The sequence below is a fragment of the Podarcis erhardii genome (genome assembly GCF_964252035.2).
Source record: "Podarcis erhardii genome assembly, chromosome: 2".
Classification (NCBI taxonomy): Eukaryota; Metazoa; Chordata; class Lepidosauria; order Squamata; family Lacertidae; genus Podarcis; species Podarcis erhardii.
The window spans coordinates 110,448,355-110,468,321 of record NC_138498.1 but is presented as its reverse complement, the minus strand read 5'-3'; the positions used below and the strand labels follow the sequence as shown (position 1 = coordinate 110,468,321).

General features: G+C 46.2%; 1 protein-coding gene and 1 long non-coding RNA gene across 3 annotated transcripts in view; one reads left to right on the top strand and one right to left on the bottom strand.

Moving 5' to 3' along the window:
* Nucleotides 1-1,189: 1,189 nt before the first annotated feature.
* DHX16 (DEAH-box helicase 16) lies at nucleotides 1,190-19,800 on the bottom strand. 2 transcript variants are annotated; one of them, XM_081852407.1, is made up of 20 exons: nucleotides 19,466-19,800; nucleotides 16,761-17,029; nucleotides 16,509-16,674; nucleotides 15,219-15,275; nucleotides 14,462-14,716; nucleotides 12,969-13,193; nucleotides 11,944-12,138; nucleotides 11,650-11,760; nucleotides 10,567-10,682; nucleotides 9,282-9,492; nucleotides 8,616-8,714; nucleotides 8,370-8,522; nucleotides 7,758-7,898; nucleotides 6,715-6,877; nucleotides 6,352-6,470; nucleotides 4,574-4,641; nucleotides 3,576-3,738; nucleotides 2,655-2,816; nucleotides 1,952-2,125; nucleotides 1,190-1,430 (listed from the first exon to the last, which is right to left on the bottom strand). In XM_081852407.1, exons 1-20 carry the CDS (start codon nucleotides 19,667-19,669, stop codon nucleotides 1,302-1,304), a joined length of 3,180 nt encoding a protein of 1,059 aa, XP_081708533.1. In that variant the 5' UTR covers nucleotides 19,670-19,800; the 3' UTR covers nucleotides 1,190-1,301. The 2 variants fall into 2 exon arrangements, with proteins under 2 accessions (XP_081708533.1, XP_081708534.1); XM_081852408.1 differs by lacking the exons at nucleotides 16,761-17,029; nucleotides 19,466-19,800 and having other exon boundaries at nucleotides 15,219-15,280; nucleotides 16,509-16,525.
* The window catches only part of LOC309337426, a 43,485-nt gene continuing 43,210 nt past the window's right edge, over nucleotides 19,693-19,967 (top strand). Inside the window, exon 1 of the long non-coding RNA XR_014154285.1 lies at nucleotides 19,693-19,829. This is a non-coding gene — a long non-coding RNA (uncharacterized lncRNA). The remainder of the gene's footprint in view (nucleotides 19,830-19,967) is intronic.

The following is a 19,967-nucleotide window of genomic DNA, read 5'->3' as shown; positions in this document are numbered from 1 at the left end:
ATCTCCTCTCCTTGGGAGTCCTCCAGGCAGCCGTTGCTGCCGTCCCTGGTCTCTAAGCTCTCCCCCCCCCCCCACAAAAGAGAGCTGCCTCCTCACACTGCCCCACAGGGGCCTGGGAAACACCTCCTGGCCAGCCCTCGAGGCACCATTCGCCTGGGGAGATTGTAGCCAGGGCTGCTGCAACAAACAGCTTTGACAACCTTTGGGAGGTAGAGAGGCAAGAGGGCATCAAAGGGAAAGAAAGAGGGACAGAGGCAGGCCAGTGTTGCCTGCGGCACCCCGACCATCATTCAAGGCAACCCAGGGTGCCACTGCACACTGGATGAAAACCGCTGCTATAAATAAAAGCCAGTTTCAGATTTCTCTGCAACACATTTCTGTGTCATACATAGGGTTTTTTCAACTATGTAACAAAAAACAAGGCAGGCATTCCAGCTTCCTGTAGCAACATAGTAGATTTTGTACTGAGTACAGGCACAGCAGATTTTACATTAGTAAATTCCACATCGGCTAGTACAATCTTTTGGAAGCTTTATTGAGTTATGGTGTCAAATCTCACAATTGTGTGAGCACAGAAAGTTGTACTGTGAATGGTACTTAAGAATGTCAGCTTTCTTTTCGCTAAAGAGAAAATGTTAATCTTAATGATTACAGAGATGCTTAAAAATGTCACTAAGACATCCTGAATCTTAAAATGAGAGGTGTCTCAAGCTTTCCAAGGTTTGGAAGCAGAATGTCAGTGTCCTTCAGAGCTTAACTTGTCAGGAGGAAGCAGAGCAAGTTAGAGAATAAGAACATACTTATCACTGAATTATTTCCAGCATTCATTTGTTCTTGAGAGAATTTTAACTTTTTAGCAGCGCAGACCACCAGCTTTATATACAGTAAATCCTTAACCAACCTGTTCAACCACAAGATAATGTATGAACTGCCCCAGAGCGTAGGTTAGCTGCCTGCATTGGCTGGGAACTGCTGTGAATGCTATATAGCATTCTGTATTAGACCTAGATGAATTAATGGACTCCCCTGCAAAATGTGCAAATGCTTGCATAGCATGAATATAGCCAACACAAGTGGCAAACTATAGTAGCTTAAATAGCCATAGCTACACTGCAATCCAAGATAGCTGTATGAGTTCCAAAGAGACTTTCCTCCTCTTACCAAGAAAGAGAAGGGAAGCAATTACTCGTGTTTGTAGAAAAAAGGTTTTATTCAATGCCTTGAAATGACATCAAAACTATACAGCTGTACAAATAAGTGTCCCAGGGTTGGTGGGGAGAAGCAGATAACTGAGAAGAAGCCTATCCCAGCTCCTCCCGGGTCTTCCCCACTTTCTTGGGTAGCTTCTTGTTGGACGCATCCTCCAACTCTTTGGCTTTGTAGTAATGCGGGGCCACCTCCAACAGCCACGTACTGTCAATCTCTATGACCTGCAAGGTACAGAGAATATTTCATTGTTGGCCCCACTCACTGTCAACTGGCACACTGATCATTTTCTTCTTGGGGGGAAAACCAAAGCGTTCCATGGACGCTGCTAAAGAGTGAGCACAATAAAATACAAGAATGTTTCTACACCAATGAAGCCCTTTGGTCTAACTTACAATTATCTACTCTGACTAGCAGCTGCTGTCCTGCAGAGATCACTACTACCTGTGGTCCTTTTAATTAGACGTGTCACGGACTGAACCTGGGACCTTTTCCATTCAAAATATGTGATCTGATGTGGCTGTTCACTTGAAGGGTAGTACAGTGGAAAGACAGACTACCCCCAGCACAAGACCCCCATAAAGCTCTTCCTATATCTGTTACCAAGGCTGGATTTGCAAATGCTACCCACGTTATACAGATTTCTTCTAAAATTACCAGTCATCTGTCTCCTTTAGGGCTTAGCTCGAGTTACAATCTCAAAAGTTCTCCCCAGAAGTCCCAGCATGAATTATGGTCTTTTTACCTGTCTCATGAATTCTTTAGTGGTGAAGACCAGCTCATGATAGATGAGCCAGCGTGGTTGTTCTTCAAAGAGGGAACTGTTGGGGTGGACAAACACTGTTTGCTGGTGCTTGACACTCTTGTAGCCACTGCGGGTCAGGCGGGCCGTGTGATAAAAGAAGCCAGCAGTGATGGCCTGCGGAAGAACAAGAGGAAGAGTCAAAAGGAGTCAAGAATGGAAAAGATCCAAAAACGTAATTGGGGGGGGGGGGGGCTGGCTTGCTCTGCCTGACACAGCCAGCTACTTATTGCACTCCCTGGCATTTCAAGTGATCAAAAATGCTCAGTGTTGCGTTATATATTTAGGACTGGTAGAGTCTTTGATCTGATAAATTACTACAAAGTGTTGTAGGTTGTGTTTCCAGTGCACTTCCATTCTGCATTACGTAATACACATTTAGCAACACAATTTCATGCACAGATATTTAACAAAGTCAAGTTGAAACAGAGGGCTGTTCCCCACACAGGGTTGCATCCAACTAAATTACAGCATGCATGGAACTACTTCCCCAAGTACGACAGAGCTTCTCCATTGCCTCCCAAATCTATGCTGGGTTCCCCCTCCCCTCCATCTCTAGATTTGCAGAACACTGGCATGTCTGTGGCAACCACCACATTTACAAGCAGCCCTGGAGGAAGTAATGGAAGCCGGGAAGAGCCTGTACCTTGCGGACTGGGATGTAGTCCCCCTCGCTGGAAGTGATGTCTACTTCAATGCGCTCCATCAACCCTTCCAGCTGTTCTCGCACGTCCCGGGCTCGTCTCATGGAGCGGAACTGGATGAAGTTCTCATAGCACCACTGCATGGAGTAACCGCACTCCACCCACTGAGAAAGGAGGAAAGGAGAGATATAAGCCAAGTCCCACTTTTTGGGCTCCCATCCACCCACTGACCCGACTACAACCACAGAGCTGGTGCCTCTCAAGGGAATACTGTACCTAATTTCTCACCGTAACAGCCAATGAGCCTTTCCTAGTCAGAAGTGACTAGACTCTCAACCCCTAAAACAGGATTCCTGCCTAAATACACTCTTAATCAGAAAGGCCATGCACTTAATCTCTTGTGACTAGATGCACTTGGATGCGAGTCTCTTACGGATCTCAAGGGGCCATCTAATCAATACTCCTACCCAAAGGGTTGAAATTCACCCACCAAATATCTGTTTAATCTGCTCTAAGGAGCTTTAGCAGTGGAGACGTAATCACACTCCTTAGAAACATGGTGCAGACCACCACTATAAACAGCAATCTGCTCAAATCAAGCACATGAAAGTCATCCACATCCACTGTGCCAGCTCTTTTCATGAGCTAGCCTGTTACTCAATTGAAACGGATTAACAAAAGGCCCCTCTCCTTCCTGACTCCACATGCACAGCATAAGCAAAGGTTCATAGCTCTGGGTAGACCACCTCCTTTGCATGAAGAAGGTCTAAGGTTCAATCCAGGTATTTTCTGGTAAGGATGGGAACATCCCTCTCTGAAACCATGGAAAGTCACTGTTAGTCACTCTAAATCGTGCTTAGCTAGATGGCCAATAGTTTGACTGTATAAGGCAGCTTCCTATGTTCCTAGAAGTTCTTCCTTACCTGATTATAAACATTGAGAAGAACCAGGTGGTCCCCACCAGGCAGGAAGAAGTTCATGCGGGCATTATCAGCATGGACCACTTTGTCCTTGGGCCGGTAAAAAATGGCATTGTTGACTGAAAGCATGGCAGCGATGGTAAGGATCTGCTCTGAGCACTTATACCTGGAGAATGCCAGCAGAGGAACAAGACAACATTAGATCTTGGCAAGGCAGAAACAAAAGCCAGTCTCAATCCAGAGCAACAGCCTTACGATAGAAAGCCAGCCAGAAGGTAATTTCAGAAAGTTGGGGAATAGGACAACCAGAAGCAAGAAGCAATACAATCTGAAAAATTGAAGGGCAGCTGGACTAATCACAATTTTAAATCTGGTACTTCCAAGGTTTCCTAAACAAACCTAACTACTCAAAACAGGTTAATTTACAAATGAATTTAATATTATCCAAGTGTTTGTTCCACGTGCTTGGATTAATTTTAACTAGATCATAAAAAATTAAAAATCTACAATATTTAAAATGCAACCAAGATAAAATCTACTTTTAGCCACCTGCCATTTAAAAGCAAAACAAAACAAATGTTTTACTACCCTGAGTAGAGTGGTTTATTACTTAGTAGGTCACTTATATTCTCTGTGAAAAAAGAAATCAGTTCTCGATCACAAGTCACAACAAAGAACAAAGGAATAGATTGCCAACACGCACACACAAAAGCAGATCTATAAATGTCTTAGTTTTTACGATTCCATAAGATGGCTATTTTTGCTTAACAGCCTAATACGGCTCCCTCTCTAGAAACAGTTAATTCTAATAGAGCTCGTTCAGGTTTTTGAGAGCTTTTGAATTTGCTGGGGAAATAGCAATAAGTAGGCGGAACTAAGAGGAACTAGGAACTAAGAGAGATAATAGGGATCACAAGCTTCGCTTGTGGTTACTAGAACGGAATGCTAAGCACATAATTAATTGGCTGGAAAGAGACAGAGGAAGGCAGAGAAGGACTCACTGTTCTGAAGCCAGGATCATCTTGGACAGCATGGGATCCACAGGCAGCTCTGCCATCTTCCGGCCCAGCTAAATACAGAACACAAGAAGGACAAACTTTGCTGTACAAATGCACAAATGTTGACTTCAACTCCACAATGCATTAGTCTTCCTTTTAAGAGCAGAGGGAGGTGCAGCTGTATCCTGACACTTAGTTTGTGCATGGATGCAACTGATCACATATGCTGACAGGAAGGAAGGAAGGAAGGAAGGAAGGAAGGAAGGAAGGAAGGAAGGAAGGGAGGGGGCAACTCCTCCTGCAGAGGAAATCCTAAATCCTGATCCAGAAACACACCCTTTCAGGTTAACTGTGCTAATTGGGGGTTTCATGTTTTCATATTGGTGCCTACCTGGAGTCATTGGGATGCAGTGGGCTATTGCGCAAATTAAAAAAAAGTGTAATTTAACCCGAACCATTTGAAACCTTTTATTGGGAACAGTTTCATCACTTTTCCTAACACTGTCTAGCTTTTGAGTTTCATCAAGATCATAGTAGAAGGGTATATGTTCAACCCATGGAAGACATTTATTATCTCTTACATTTTTTATATCCTTCTAATGAGCTTAGGGGAGCATTCATGTCCCCCTCCTCTTTCATCATAATAATAGCGTGAGCCTAGGTTAGGCTGAGAAATAGTGAAAGGCCCAAGGCCACCAGCTAGCTTTCTGTCTCAGCAGCAACCTGAGCATGGGCTCCTAAATCTAGCATTTTAGTTGCTCAACTACCACAGGGCAACACCCCACCATCTTTCAGGTGAAAAATGGCAAGTATTTTACACCATCCATAACAATGCTATTGTCAGGGACGCAGCGGGAGCGCAGGGAGGGGAGGAGATGGAGAGCGAGGGGGAGCAATCCGAGGGCAGCGTAGGAGAAGAGGACAGTAGCCCGAGAGATTCCATGAGCCTCTCCAGCGAATCGGAAGATTCACAGAAGGGGGCGCCGATGGCCAGGGCAAGGGGGGCCCCAAGGGGGACACCCCAGAAGCAAGGGGCCAGCGGGGACTCCCAGAGCAGCAGTTGGAAATCAGGGCCAGCTTCCCCACCAGAGCATAGTGGGGGGGAAGGGTCCCAGGTATCAGGGCCAGCGTATTCACCACCAGCGAGAGAAGATGAGTCAGGGTTGACCACGCCTCCGTCGGAGAGCGAGGGAACGGTCGAGAGGAAGGTTACCGGCTGGGCGCGCACGCCAAGTTCAAATGTACAGGCGAGCGGCACAGCAGGTAGCCCGGATAGGGAACCAGGTCCTAAAGCCCGCCGGAAGGAGGGGCAAGAATCAGGGGGGTCAGCATCAGAAGAGTCCAGAAAGGATGAAACCCCAGCGGGCAGGAGGGCCCAGAGGAGGAAGGAGCTAAGGAAGAGGTGGAGCAAGGCTAGAGTCTTAAACTGGTGTCAGGGGGGCGGAGACTCAGACGGGACTTCGCCGGTCTAGGCTTTAAGACGTAGAGTTGCACGCTGCGGCTTTGAAATGGAAACTGAACTTCAATAAAGACTTTTGTACATAACTACAGCCGGGCGTTGGTCCTTTGTGAGCTGGGACCTAGGGGTGGCTCTGACAGCTATGAAAACCATCTGTACCCACGAAGCCCTGAACTGGGGAGCAAGCAGAAGATGTCGGTGTGCTTGAAGCTCTGGCCTCCTTTCCTGCTTCCAGCTCTTTTTCAAATGAAGCCAGCTGGAAAATACAGCTCACTTTCAGCCCAGGTGGAAGAGCACGTACTTGAGCCTATGAAACAATTACCTTGGTGAGCTCGCCAAGATGGTTGAGGGCTCCCAGGGCATAGAGTTGCTCCAGTGCCAATACTAGAGTTTCATGGGGCGGTGGGTCCATGAAGTCAAAGTGGATCAGGTCGTTGATGCCTAAAGGGAGAAATGGAGGAAAGCTAGACTTAGAAACACCCTGCAAAACTTCAAAGTATTTCTGCCACCAGGAAATGCACCCCTCCCATCTTTCTAAAAAGGAAAATAGGACCCTAGGAAACGATGGGCTTAAAAACACTCAAACTCTTGTTCTCATCCAGAGAAGCCTTAATAAGGAGGTGTTTTAGGGAAAGTTGAGCAACTCCTGTACATCATTCTCATCCTAGATTGACCAGCCACACACCCAGGCTTTTGAGCAGCAGCACCACATTGCCCAGGTTGGTCCTTTGAATTTCTGGCACTGTGGTCTCCTCCATCTCATTCTTGTAGGCCCAGGCTGTGTAGAGACGGAAGCACTTCCCTGCAGCAACACGGCCAGCCCGTCCTGCTCGCTGGTTGGCAGAAGCCTGAGGGAAAGAGGGAAGGAGATGATGAAGCATTGTGTCTGTGAGGATGTGGGGGGTGACAACTGGCAACTGATCCCAAGGACAACTTATTAGGGTTATTACAAAGACTAACAGCACCTCAGTGAAATGAACATGTTCCTGATTAAGGTGGTCTAGAATTCCATGCTGCTGTCTAGCATGGCACATACAGAATGCCTGGCTTCACTGAGTATATGGGCACATCTATAGTCCTTATGACTGTGGAAAAGGCACACCTGAAATGTATGCAGTGCTCAAGGCAGCCTCAGAAACCAGATGCAGGCACACCATAAAACCCCCACAAACGTATGTAAGTTTCAATAATTTCACTGGAAGTGGAAACTTGTGTTTACAGTTAGGAATCTAAATTTTCCTAGCATACCATTGCACAAGATGTTCTAATTTACTTTTACAAAAGAGGTCTCAACATCTTTTGTGATGAGAGTGACCAACAATAATCCATTTTTGCTTTGATATCTAGCTATCACCTTATCAACTTTCACTTCTCTGTCCCTTAAAAGTTACACCATACCCAAGACCCACTTCCTAGCCACCAGTCCCAGACTCCCTGTAATGTAATGGTAACCAGCACATAAGCCATTTGTGGCTATGCAGATGCTACCGTATGGGGATTTTGAGACAGAAAAAAACAGATTCAAACTTGTGGCTTAACAGTCACTTTTTGTACATGTCTAATTTATGCTGCACAACCCGTTAGTACAGTTTACACCCTCTCCCTGGCACACAAATCCCAACAGCTAGACTGTTCTCCCTGAGAGAGGAAACGGACTGAATGAAAATTGCAGGTAACCCAAAGACTAAGCTTAGGAGTGTGATGAATAAAAGCAGAGAAGCCCGGTACCCGAGAGCATGGAGTGACAATGAGCGACTCCATGCCTGTGCGAGCGTTGTAGCTCTTCTGCTTGCAAAAGCCAGGATCAATCACGTATATGATGCCATCTATGGTCAGAGATGTCTCCGCAATGTTGGTGGCTACGACAACCTGGAGAAGGGAAGAGATACATAAGCTAACTGGTCAGGTCACCTGCTTTTGTCATAGCCTAAAAACACCACTAGGAGAGGAAGGGACATAACTCAGTGGTAAGAGCCCATGCTTTGATGAAGGTTTAGACCTGGCTTCTTCATTTAAAAGGGATTTCAGGCAAAAGGGCTGGGAAGGACCTGTGTCAGCCAGAGTAAACAATGGCAGGATAGTTGAGCCAACAGTATGACTCCAGACTGTGAACTCAAAACTGGTCCTTGCACAATCCCCTTCAAAGCCACAACCCCAGAACACTAAACAGCTTGAAACTACATCCCCTGAAACACAAAACCAGTTCCTAAAATCACCACTAGCTCTACAGCCCAAACCTGCCAAGTGCTCCCTTCCTCCAGAGTGGTTAAAGAGACATAAAGCTCCACTGCAAACAGCCAAAGCTTTGCTCCCCTCTCCTTCTCTACTCCATGCTCCTACCTTCCTGGCCCCTGGTGGGGTTGGCTCAAAGATCTTGGCCTGCATGTCAGAGGGCAGGTTAGCATAGATGGGGAGGACCAGAAGTTCTGCAATCTTGGAACCCAGGCGACGGCAGCGATCTTGTAACATCTCACAGCATGCTTCGATTTCTTCCTGTCAACAAATAATGGGAGTTCGGATGCTGTTGCATGTCTCTTCCCTCTCCGTCCAAGGACAAAGTGGGCACTGAAACAAACACAGACATACCTGGCCAGTGAGGAATACAAGGATGTCCCCTCGAGGCTGTGTAACATGGATCTGCAGTACTGATACCACACAGGCTTCCAGGTAATCAGCTTCTGGAGCCTAGAGGATGGAAGGTAGAGAGAAATCACTCTCCTACTGACCCATATAAGCAAAGCCCATCTCTGCCTCTCAGTGGCTTCTGTTAGAACTTGTACCACTTGATCTCTCTTTTGGGGAACCTAATTTCACTGCTGCTTCCAGCACCCGTCTTCCGCTTATTCTAACACCAGAACTTGCTGATATTCCTCTCTCTCCATTAAACGCAATGTCACTCACAGCTTAGCTTTTAACCAAAGTCCTCACTATCTCCCCCCACCCTGCTTTTCCGGGGGCTCTCCTGACCACCCCCCCCACAGAGCCAATGCAAGGGATAGGGGGCAAAAGCCCTATTGCACCAGTGAAAATCCTTCCGTGCACTTCTGCTAGCAGGATCCATTAGTTGAATCTGGCCCAGATTCAGTTCTGGGTACAGTTCTGGGAATCTTGCTTTTTAAAAAAGTAATAGCACTGTGTTTAGCTCCTTTGGTATATTATTGTCATGAACACCGGTCCTGCTCATCAGTGCAGCTGTGTTTCCTTAGCAATGTTCACACACACAACCCACAACAGGCCTCTCTGCTTGCTGACCTTGGTGTAGAAGATGTCAACAGGGAAGCGGCGCCCAGGAATGCGGAAGATGGGAGCATCGTCAAAGAAGGTGGAAAAGCGCTCTGTATCCAGGGTGGCGCTGGCAATTAGCACCTTCAGCTCAGGCCGGAAGCGAGCAATGTCCTTGATCAGCCCAAACAGGATGTCTGTGTGCAGCGTGCGTTCGTGAGCCTCATCTATGATGACGACACTAGGGAAGAAATTAGGGAGGCCGTGCTGCTGAACTACCAGTTGTCATTTAAAAGCTATGGACCATTTATTACAAAAGAACATGAGCAGCGTGGGATGGCAGCTGTACTAAGCAATGGCTTCCCACTGAAAAGCCTCTGAAAAGACCTTCTCAATTACTCCTTTCCTTCTTAGTAGAAACTGCTTCTATGTTTCTCTCCATAATCTTGAGGACTAGGAAACAGCTCTCAGGTTTTTGTTTATATAACTGGGGCTGTGCACCTGCTCCCATTGATTGCCAACCCTGCCTCCCCCCCCCCATTCCTCATCAACCCTGCCTATCCCACCCCCTCTTACACTAACCTCTTAGACCTTCCCCTTTCCATCTCATGCCCCTGCAGCCAACCAGAATAAAGCATTGGCCAGGCAGATGAGCAACAGGAAGGATGCTACAAGCAGCAGCCAGCCTGGGAATCGGCTTGCTGCCATCACTACCAGCTTCTCTGTGCCTCATCAGCAACATCAGAAGATTACTAGGCCAGCTAACTGCCACTTCTGAATGCCTTTTCTTTCCTTGCTGTTCCTCCTGCAGGCCCAACTTTTCATCCTAATTGGTGGCAGAAGCAGCATTCCTCCAAGAAGGCTGTGGAGGAGTAAGGTAGATCTAGATATCTAGATCCTGCAGGCAGTAGCTCCAGGGATAGCAGGCAGAGAAGCTAGCGGAGAAGAGTGGCTGCCGGAAGGGGCGCTGCAGCAGCCTATTCTGACTGTGACTCTCCTCGGATGCCACTCAACATGCTGTAGTTTTGAGCACCACCTGTGTGTGGCCAAGTGAATTGCAGTGTGATGACATGCTTACATTTTTATTGTATGTATACAAGCAAAGTTGGGGCTCTGGTATTGAAGCTGCATTCCATGATCTGTACAACACATACTAGTATTTAGTCCATCTTGTAACTCTATATAACCCCAAATCAAGATTTCCTCCTGAGCATTCTACCCAATCTAGCTCAACCATCCCTCAGAAACAACTGAGCTGTTCATCACCTCCCAACTGAGCTCTCTACAGACTTCTAGGGGGTAGGCTGTTGCTCACCTGTAGCTGCTCAGGTCAGGCTCAGTGAGGAATTCTCTCAGCAGCATCCCATCTGTCATGTACTTCAGCACTGTCCGCTCTGAGGTGCAGTCCTCAAAACGAATGCTATAGCCCACCTGTGAAAAGGCGGAATTTTAGATACAGGTTTCCATGAAGCCATCCTTATTACCCACAGAACAGTATTTGGCTAGGAAGTCAATTTAGCTCAACAGTCTAAAAACGGGACACATACATTTATAAGCTGTATACAAATTCCCATCAGAAAGTAAGAAGGAAACTGTGTACCTGACCTCTGGGTGATAGCAGTGTCAGCCATGCTGGTTGTACTACCACCAGATCAAGGACAGACATGGACAGACAATGGATGCATAGAAAGGAGACCCTAGTTTACTCCAAGCTGATTTAACACCGATCTTCTTGGTTACCCAAATATATTCCAAAAGGGATGGAAGTGAGAGCTGGACCATCAAGAAGGCTGATCGCCGAAGAATTGATGCTTTTGAATTATGGTGCTGGAGGAGACTCTTGAGAGTCCCATGGACTGCAAGAAGATCAAACGTATCCACTCTTAAGGAAATCAGCCCTGAGTGCTCACTGGAAGGACAGATCCTGAAGCTGAGGCTCCAATACTTTGGCCACCTCATGAGAAGAGAAGACTCCCTGGAAAAGACCCTGATGTTGGGAAAGATGGAGGGCACAAGGAGAAGGGGACGATAGAGGACAAGATGGTTGGACAGTATTCTCGAAGCTAAAAACATGAGTCTGACCAAAGTGCGGGAGGCAGTGGAAGACAGGAGTGCCTGGCGTGCTCTGGTCCATGGGGTCACGAAGAGTCGGACACGACTAAACGACTAAACAACAACAACAACAACAACAACAACATTCCAAAAGGGAAGGATGGGACCTTCCCATCTATTAACGCAGGAACATTGTCACACCAGCAAAGCATATTTATCTGAGACCAAGTAGGCTGCTGTTAGGATTACTAGACACTGTAAAAATCAATTCAGAAATGACTGACTGAAACAACTGGGAACAGGACATACATTTTTCTTCTGCAGCCCCCCACCTCCAAGTACATACCTCATTTCCAAGTTTGACACCCATTTCCTGGGAAACACGGGCAGCAACACTCATGGCTGCCACCCGCCTGGGCTGGGTGCAACCGATCTTCATTCCTTTCTGTGTGTAGCCCTATAGGAAGAGAGACAATCTCCCTTAGCACTCACAGGCTGCACTTGTACTGGGCTGTTCATTCCGATGCTGAAAAGCTTCTACCAGGAAGAGGCAGCAAATGCAAAGGCAGCACTTTCTCTAGCTCGCCAAAGTGCAGGTTTACTTGATCTTCACAATCCCTCCCTTTCTGTGCGAAGTTACCTCTTCAAACAAGTATTGTGGGATCTGAGTGGTCTTGCCAGAGCCAGTCTCTCCTTCTATGATAAGCATCTGATGTTCGGCAATGGCGGCCAACAGGTCTGCACGGTAAGGAAAGATGGGCAGGCTGCGGCGCACCTCCTGGATGGAAAGCTTCTTGCGCTCAGCTTCGGACAACTCTGGATTCTCCTCCACGGACTAAGTGAAAGAGAGTGGCCATAGAGATTTAGTTACCCCAGAGCAACAGCCCATGGGTGAAATCCCTATTGTTCTACACTTGCCACTGGGAAAAGCCAGCTCCACATGCAGAACTGGGGAGGCATGGTAGTTCAGTTGCCGAGTACCACGCTTTACATGCAGAAGATCCCAGAAATAACTCTGGGCTAAATTGATATTTGGATTGCCAGAGTACAAGGCATTTTCCTATCTCCCAGTAGCTTATCCTATGTAAACAGAACTTGAGCATGCAGGTGCCTATGCATACTTGGGCTTAAATACTGACATATCTAACACCAAATCCCGGCTCAAACAAGCAAGGCTCAAACAAGCTGCTTTTAAAGATGCTCAGGAAAGCTGTCAAAACAACAGGTATACTGGAGGCAGCCACATTTGTTGTCCATCTGTCTCAGTGATGATTCGTGGGTGAATAGGAAATGGGGAAGACAAGTGAACCAACACGTGAATGCCCCTATCATGTCTAGTTTGCATACATTCAGCAATATGAGGAAGCTCTGCTCCATCTCATGGTACTAACCCTATTTCCCACCATCAACTATGCATAAGTGCTTAATCTGCAATTCTCTTTCAAGCTTCTATGGAGCAATTTGTTGCATTCTCCATCTCCTGATGTCCCAAAATGTTTTCTTATCTGTAACACAGTTTGCTTGCTCCCTTTCAATCACGTCAAATATGGCCTTGTTTTCTTTTCACCCAGCAGTTTCTCTTCCAAGACAACTTCACTACACAATTTAACTATTTTGGTCCCAGCCGTCCCTTGTCCCATTCCCTAACCAACAACCTACTCTCACCTTGCCCTGGTTTGTGCCCCGCATCTGCACGGCGTTCACAAACTGGATCATCTCATCCTCTTCAAGCACGTATTCATAGTCTTTGTGAGGATGGCGTTGACTGGCATCCCGGGCCCCAAAACGGAGGGAAGCTGCCCCGATGTGGTCCTCCTCCCAGCGCCGCTGCTCATCTCGCGGGGCCATGTGATCCTCTGTCTGGGGATCCTCATAACGATCAGGTATCTTCTGCAGGGCAAAAACAGATCAGTATGGAAATTTCCTTTGTGCATCTTGCATCTCAGAGCCTTGTGAGGCAGCACTGAATTGGAGGTATATTCACAGCCCAAACTGTTGCACATTTATTCAAAAGTATGCCGCATTTGAGTTTACATAAGCCATGTTGAACAAGCATCAAACCCTCAGACACTCTTCTCGTATATGGAAGCAAGTTTTCACAATCTACCATTCTGCGGTGCAAGGGCGAGCAACTTTTCTCTCACCATGGTAATCCACTAGGGACCAGATACTAGCAGTTGGCAAGGCTGGAGCCAAAAGTGAGCAGAGCTACCCTCTTTTCCTGCTACTTCCTTTACCTTATGTGCCCCTCCTCCTTGCCACCCACATAAAATTAGGTTTAGGACTGGAGGTTCCCTACCCTTGTGCTACAGTGTGACCAAGAAGCAGAACTCAGGGTGTGGCTATGCAGCCAGAAACAGGCTTGATTCTCAATGGCTGAGATCAGGAATGGCAAAGAGATTTATCCTCATTACTTTCTCCCATATGAAGGAATGCCTGCCATTCATTTCTAAGGAGAAAAACAAAGTGCAGCACCATCCTAGGCATGCCACAATTACAGCAGCACATTCCCCCAGGGCAGTTCTGTATGGTAACCGATTTTATCAGAGGACTCTCCTGCATAAGAGTCCCAAACATTCCAGCTGAAACTGCTGCAAGCTGCTAATGCGAACAGCATACTCTTGGGGTAGGGGAGATATGTTGCTGTGTTCTGTCTCCTCCTCTCCATTTGTTATAGTCAACGTTCACAGCACTACAGCAAGTGAAGGGATGGCAGATATGACCAGGCAAAATATGGTGTCTTCTATTTCTACCGGGCCATGCAGTTCTACATACTATAAGCAAATAAACGGATCTTGTTTGCAAACAAGTGTATGCATTGCTGAGCCTTAGTCTGAAATCTCAGCAAACCGATTTTATCCCCCAAATGTGCTGAGAACCACCAAGGTTGCAGGTGCGATCCCCATAAGGGACAGCTGCATTGCAAGGGGTTGGATTATATAATCCTCAGAGTTCCTTGCAACTCTCTATGAGATATCTATGAGTATGGGCAATGATCAAGGCTGATGGGAGTTGCAGTTCAACAATATCTGGAGGGCCCAAAGTTCCCCACCCCTGAGTTAATGGCGTTATACATATACTCTGTCACAGAGCGCCTTTTACCAACCATTCTTCATAGGGGTCTAGGTTCCCAATTTTGCTACGGGCATAATAGTTACCTTGCTGCGACTCTCCTCAGGCATATAGTAGCGATTGCTCTTCTCCAGCTTTTCCTGTTCTCCAGCTTGTTTGTACCGTTTTGCCAAGTCACGAACTTCACGTTTATATTCCAGCTCCTGCCGCTCTTGGGCAGTTAGGTTGAGCTCAGAGAAGAGGTACTCCTCATCGGCTATCTCTGCCTCCAAGTCTTCTATCTTGTCCTTTTCGCGTTTCGCCAAATACTCTCGGCGGGACTTCTTACGCAGCTCTGGAACCTGTCAGGCAGAAAGGGAAAATATGGGGCCATGCAAGTAAGTCAAACAGCAAGGACTATGAGAGTTTGATTCATGATCCCTAATATGAACTGGGCTTTTGTGAAATAAATAGGTTTCTAAACCAGCCTCTCACTAGGAGAAAGTATTTCTGCTAGGCTGGTAGCTTGCTAAACCCACCAGCCAAACTGCCCCATGAAAGCAAACGGATGCAAGCAGGAAAAATGGTTGCAAATCATTAATTTTGTACATTTCTGAAAAGCTGTAGTAAATATTGTAAGTGGTTACCCCTTATACTCCAGTACACACATTGTGTGGCATTCAGGGAACAAAGGTAAAATCACTCTATTAGTCTGATCAAAGATAGTTAAGAATAAAAAGATTAGTGGTTAAAAAATTAAGATGTATTAAAATATTGTAGAATACAACTACAAATTGTAGAATAAAGCTACAAATTTCATGAGCCAGAAGCTACACCATACAACGGTAAAAATCAAGTTCCTACCATAACTTTCTTATCTTCTTCTGCAATCTTCAGGCGCTTCTGAGCCTCTTCATAGGCCTAGACTTGGCAGAATCAGATGACAAAAGACACAAACATATAGCTCAAACAAAGCAGATTGTCAGCAGGGTCCCTATCACCACACTTTTGGTGCAATATTTTTAAAGACTATGGACTGGTCATGAATCACAAGGCCACAAAACTGTTAGGAACATTTTCAGCAAGAAAACCATTACCCTCCCTGACTTTTCCCCATTCCATAATTTACACATTACTTCTCTTATCCTTCCCTAACTGCAGAAGCCAGAATGCACTTTAATTGAAGTTTTATTTTATAATTTTAACTGATCTTTATTTTTTGTGCTTCATCTTTGTAAACCATTTATAGACAGCTGTAGTTATGTAGGATATAAGTTGTTTAAATAAATCAGCATCAAAGCTGATAATTAAATATAATAATTACATAATTAAATATACACAGCATGAAGTATATAAATGGCAAAGAAAATACTAGCAAGAATTATTAGAGCACGTGGCCTTGAGGCAAGAACCTTGGAGTAGGCAAGGCAGAGATTTCAAAAGTGCAAGGAAAGTTGGGGTAGGTTTAGTACTAGAAAATGAAAAAGAAGTCCTTGCAAAGAATGAAGTGAGGAAAATGAGTAAAAAAGGGCGGGGTCCTATATGCCAGCATTGTTTAGGTGCCAATCTTACACAGGTTCTTCCATGCTTTAGAAGATATGAATACAGAGCTAAAATTCTACACTAGGGTAACCTGCACAGAGATGTGCAAAATCAGCAAATGCTCAGAATTAAGTAACTCTGAATGACCTTGCTGTTTTGTGTAACTCATTCCCTCTTGTTGTTTGGGGAAAGGAGCTTAGTGATGAGGAGGTACACAGTGTACTTATGCCCTATTACTGAACATTGAAATCGTAATTCAGGAACCTCTCCTTTTCTTGAAACTGACATTTTACCAGATGTTACCCAAACTCTCTTTGAGGCATTCTTTTGCTGCCATAAGGGTCAGAAAAGTTGTGATTAGTAAAAGACTGAATTCTGCAGTGGATGCTTTTAAAGCTTGAGTAGATGCACAATCCTATTGTGTTTTAAAGGTATTAGGTACCAAGATCAGATTTTAAGCCAGATTTTTTCAATCACAAGTGAATAATTCCTGGCAGAAATAAAAAACAGATGGGCAGTGTGAGACATTCAGGTTAGACAGAGGGGGACACAAACCAGGGAGAGCAATCAGGAAGGGCTGCCAAAAGCAGGGGCCACAGGCTGAGGCCACACCTTCTTGTCTGAACGCTCCAGAATGTTGCGTGTCTTCTCCTTGTCCTTGCGTTTGACACGTTCAGCAAAAGCGTCCCGCTCCTCCAGGTCCTGCAGTCGCTCTCGCTCACTCCGGTCCCACTCATCCTCTGAATCCTCCTTAATTGTGGGGGATGCTGCTGACTTCCTACACCAAGAATGACAAAAGAATTATCACTATCGCTTCCTTTGCTGCTCACCCAATCTTGCTCTCCGCTAGTGACTGATACTCACTTTCCCCCATCATCTCGGCTGCCCTTCTCATCAGAGTCCTTGTCGTCTTCCTCTTCCTCCTTGCGCTGCCTCAGGTGTTTATGACGCTTCCGCTGCTTGCCCTCAGGGCCTCGCGGAGGGCGCTGACGCTTGGAGCCCTGAGCTGCCTCACCAGTCTCTTCGTCATCGCTGTCCTCCAGCAGGGTGTATGAACGGTTCTTCTGCTGAAAGGCCAAGGCTTCCTGTTCGGCCAACCTAGCTGGACGTTCCCGTGGGGCCTGGTGCGGAACCTACCAGGAAATTTGGAACACAGAAAATCAGACACAGAAAACAAGGAAACTAGGACTTCCATCCTCACACGCAAAACCCGCATCCCTTTAGTGCCTATTACCATTCCTCAAAAAGGTAACTCCTCTTAAGGTGATGCTTCAGATGTGCTTCCTAACCACAACTTTCCCCATCCCTCATCTGCTCCTCACATTAGTTGCACTTTATGTACAACCACATGCATTTAAAGTGTAGAGCGCTAGCACAGTGGCTGAAAGACAACTGCATCTTTGTCAGAGATTCACTAAGTGGCCTTCAGCACAACTCTTAGCCTCATTCCCCTCCACATCTATAAAATGGGGATAATACTGACCAACTGTTCACAACAGCAGCAAGAATACTTATTGCGAAATATTGGAAGACACAAGATCTACCCACTCTGGAAGAATGGCAGATGAAGGTGATGGACTATATGGGACTGGCAGAAATGACCGGCAGAATCCGAGACCAGGGAAAAGAGTCGGCGGAAGAAGACTGGAAGAAATTTAAAGACTACTTACAGAAATATTGTAAAATTAATGAATGTTAGAATGATGTTGGACAGAAACTAAGTGGTTTCCAGCTGCAAGGCTTAAGAGACATGAAAAAAAAAGGTTTAGAAACAAGTAAAAAGTAATGGTTAGGATTTGCTGAACTAACAATTTGAATTGGAATACAAGAGAGGGAGGTATGAGGAGGTCTGGAAAATAAGTTAAAAGAAAATAAGTTATGGAAATTTTGTTTGTTTTTAAATGTTTTTATTTTTGTATTTTTGTTATTTTTTTCTCTTTTTTGTATTATCTTTGAAAACTTTAATAAATATTATATACACACACACACACACACACTGACCAACTGTAAAAATAACAAGATGCTGATGATTGTTTTTACAATTACCCACCCTTTAACCCAAGATGAATATTAAAAACAGTTTAAGAACAAAATTACAGAAATAAGGTGGGTCCTAAAAATATACACCACAAATGTCAAAAGCAAGGTTAAAGAGATGCATCCTCAGCAATCAATGTAAGCTGTATAAGAAAGGTGCCAGATGTACCTTTGTGGAGAGGGAGTTCCACAACCTAGTGACCACCACAGAGAACGGCCTCTTCAGAGCCACCCCCACCCCAACTTCTGAAGGCAGAGAAACTATCAAAAGTGCCAATCTTGGCACCAGTAATTTTGTATGGAGGAGGCGGTCTTTCAGGTATTTCGGTTCCCGAGTCATTTAAGGCTGTAGGCACCAACAGAAGCATCATGAATTGGGCCCAGGGAATGAGCTGGTAACCAGTGCAGCTTTTTCAACACAGGGGTTCATATGAGATCTGAACAACAACAATTATATTGTTGGTATGCACACGAAAGCTTATACCCAGATCAAATTTAGCTGGTCTCTAAGGTGCTACTGGACAATTCTTTAAAACAATTTTATTTATATACTGCCCATCTAACTGGGTTGCTCTAGCCACTCTGGGCAGCTCCCAACAAAATATTAAAAACACAGTAAAACTTCCCTGAAAAGGCTGCCTTCAGGTGTCTTCTAAAAGTCAAATAGTTGTTTATCTCCTTGACATTTTATGGCAGGGCGTTCCACAGGGCGGGCACCACTACTGAGAAGGCCCTCTGCCTGGTTTCCTGAATCCTCACTTTTCGCAGTGAGGGAACCACCAGGTCCTTGGAGCTGGACCTCAGCTGAACGATGGAGGTGGAGCCCCCAGCCACTAACCCAAATCTTTCTCAGACTTCGGTCCCCAGCTGTTATTGGCCTACAACTCCCATCATCCTAAACTAGGACCAGTGGTCAGGGATGATGGGAGCTATAGTCCAACAACAGATGGGGACCCAAGTTTGAGAAACACTGCATCTGTATGCCGCATTTCGGACCAAGCAAAGTTCCTGAGCTGTCTTCCAAGGGTGGCCAGTCCCACATCTTGGAAGCTCTCTGGGCACCTGTCCTGCATAACACAGGATTGTTCCATATTTCAATGTGAAATGCTATGTCCTGTATTTCGGGTCTCTCTCTCCTGCCCCCCCTTTCTGCTAAGTTAGGGATCCTCTCCAAATGAATGTGTGTGAAAGGTCATGCATTTAAGCTCTGGGTAGCCAAGCACGGATGGATTTACGAATTCATGAGAGTGTATGCATGTGTGACAAATTCCAGAAGGGCCATCCTGTTGGGCTGCCATAGGTTGTAAGTCACTTCAGCACCAGAAGAAAAAAAAGAAATCGTCCACCAACCGCCCCGCCTTTTGCCAGTAGAAAGGTGGCAACTCTACCTGGACACTCACAAGCACCAAATGCCAAGTATCGTAGTCAAGGCGCGCCACCCCCAGAGAACCCCAGCGTCTCCTTGTTTCTGACGCGTTCCCCCCTCCCCCCCCCGCCCCAGGCCTCGCGCCCAACGGCCGCCGGGCCCTCACCCGCTCCCACAGCTGCTGCGCGAAGGCTCGCGCCGAAGGGTCCGCGGCGCGCAGCGTCTCCGTCTCCTCCAGGCGCGCGAGCAGGTCCTCCGGGGTTCGGCTCCGGTGAGCCAGGCCCACCATGAAGGCGACCACATGGCGCTCGCTCAGCCCCAGCAGAGAGTGAAGCTGCCCGGACACCCAGCGCTCCAGCTCGCCCGCCATGGCAGCGGAAAGCCGGTTCTCCAACGGCTCCCGTCACCTTCGAGCGCTTCCGGACATGCGCCCTCGCCAGCCGGTCGACGCTCTGGCTGAAGAAGCGCTTTCCGGTTGCTGTTGTTGCGCCGCGACGGCGGATCATAGAGACGGGAGGATCATAGAGACGGTATGAGAGAGAGGAGTTGTATTATTATTATTATTATTATTATTATTATTATTATTATTATTATTATTATTATCATCATCATCATCATCATCATCATCATCATCATCATCATCATCATCATCGGTTTGGTGTAAAGCA

What these genes read in the sequence shown, in the direction of transcription:
- DHX16 (XM_081852407.1), bottom strand. Translation starts at nt 19,669, where the DNA reads ATGGCGGGCGAGCTGGAGCGCTGGGTGTCCGGGCAGCTTCACTCTCTG. An exon ending in CGCAGCAGCTGTGGGAGCGG is followed by an intron (nt 17,030 to 19,465) that starts GTGAGGGCCCGG and finishes ATTTCCTGGTAG; the next exon opens with GTTCCGCACCAGGCCCCACG. An exon ending in CCTGACCTGAGCAGCTACAG is followed by an intron (nt 9,493 to 10,566) that starts GTGAGCAACAGC and finishes TTTCTTCCCTAG; the next exon opens with TGTCGTCATCATAGATGAGG.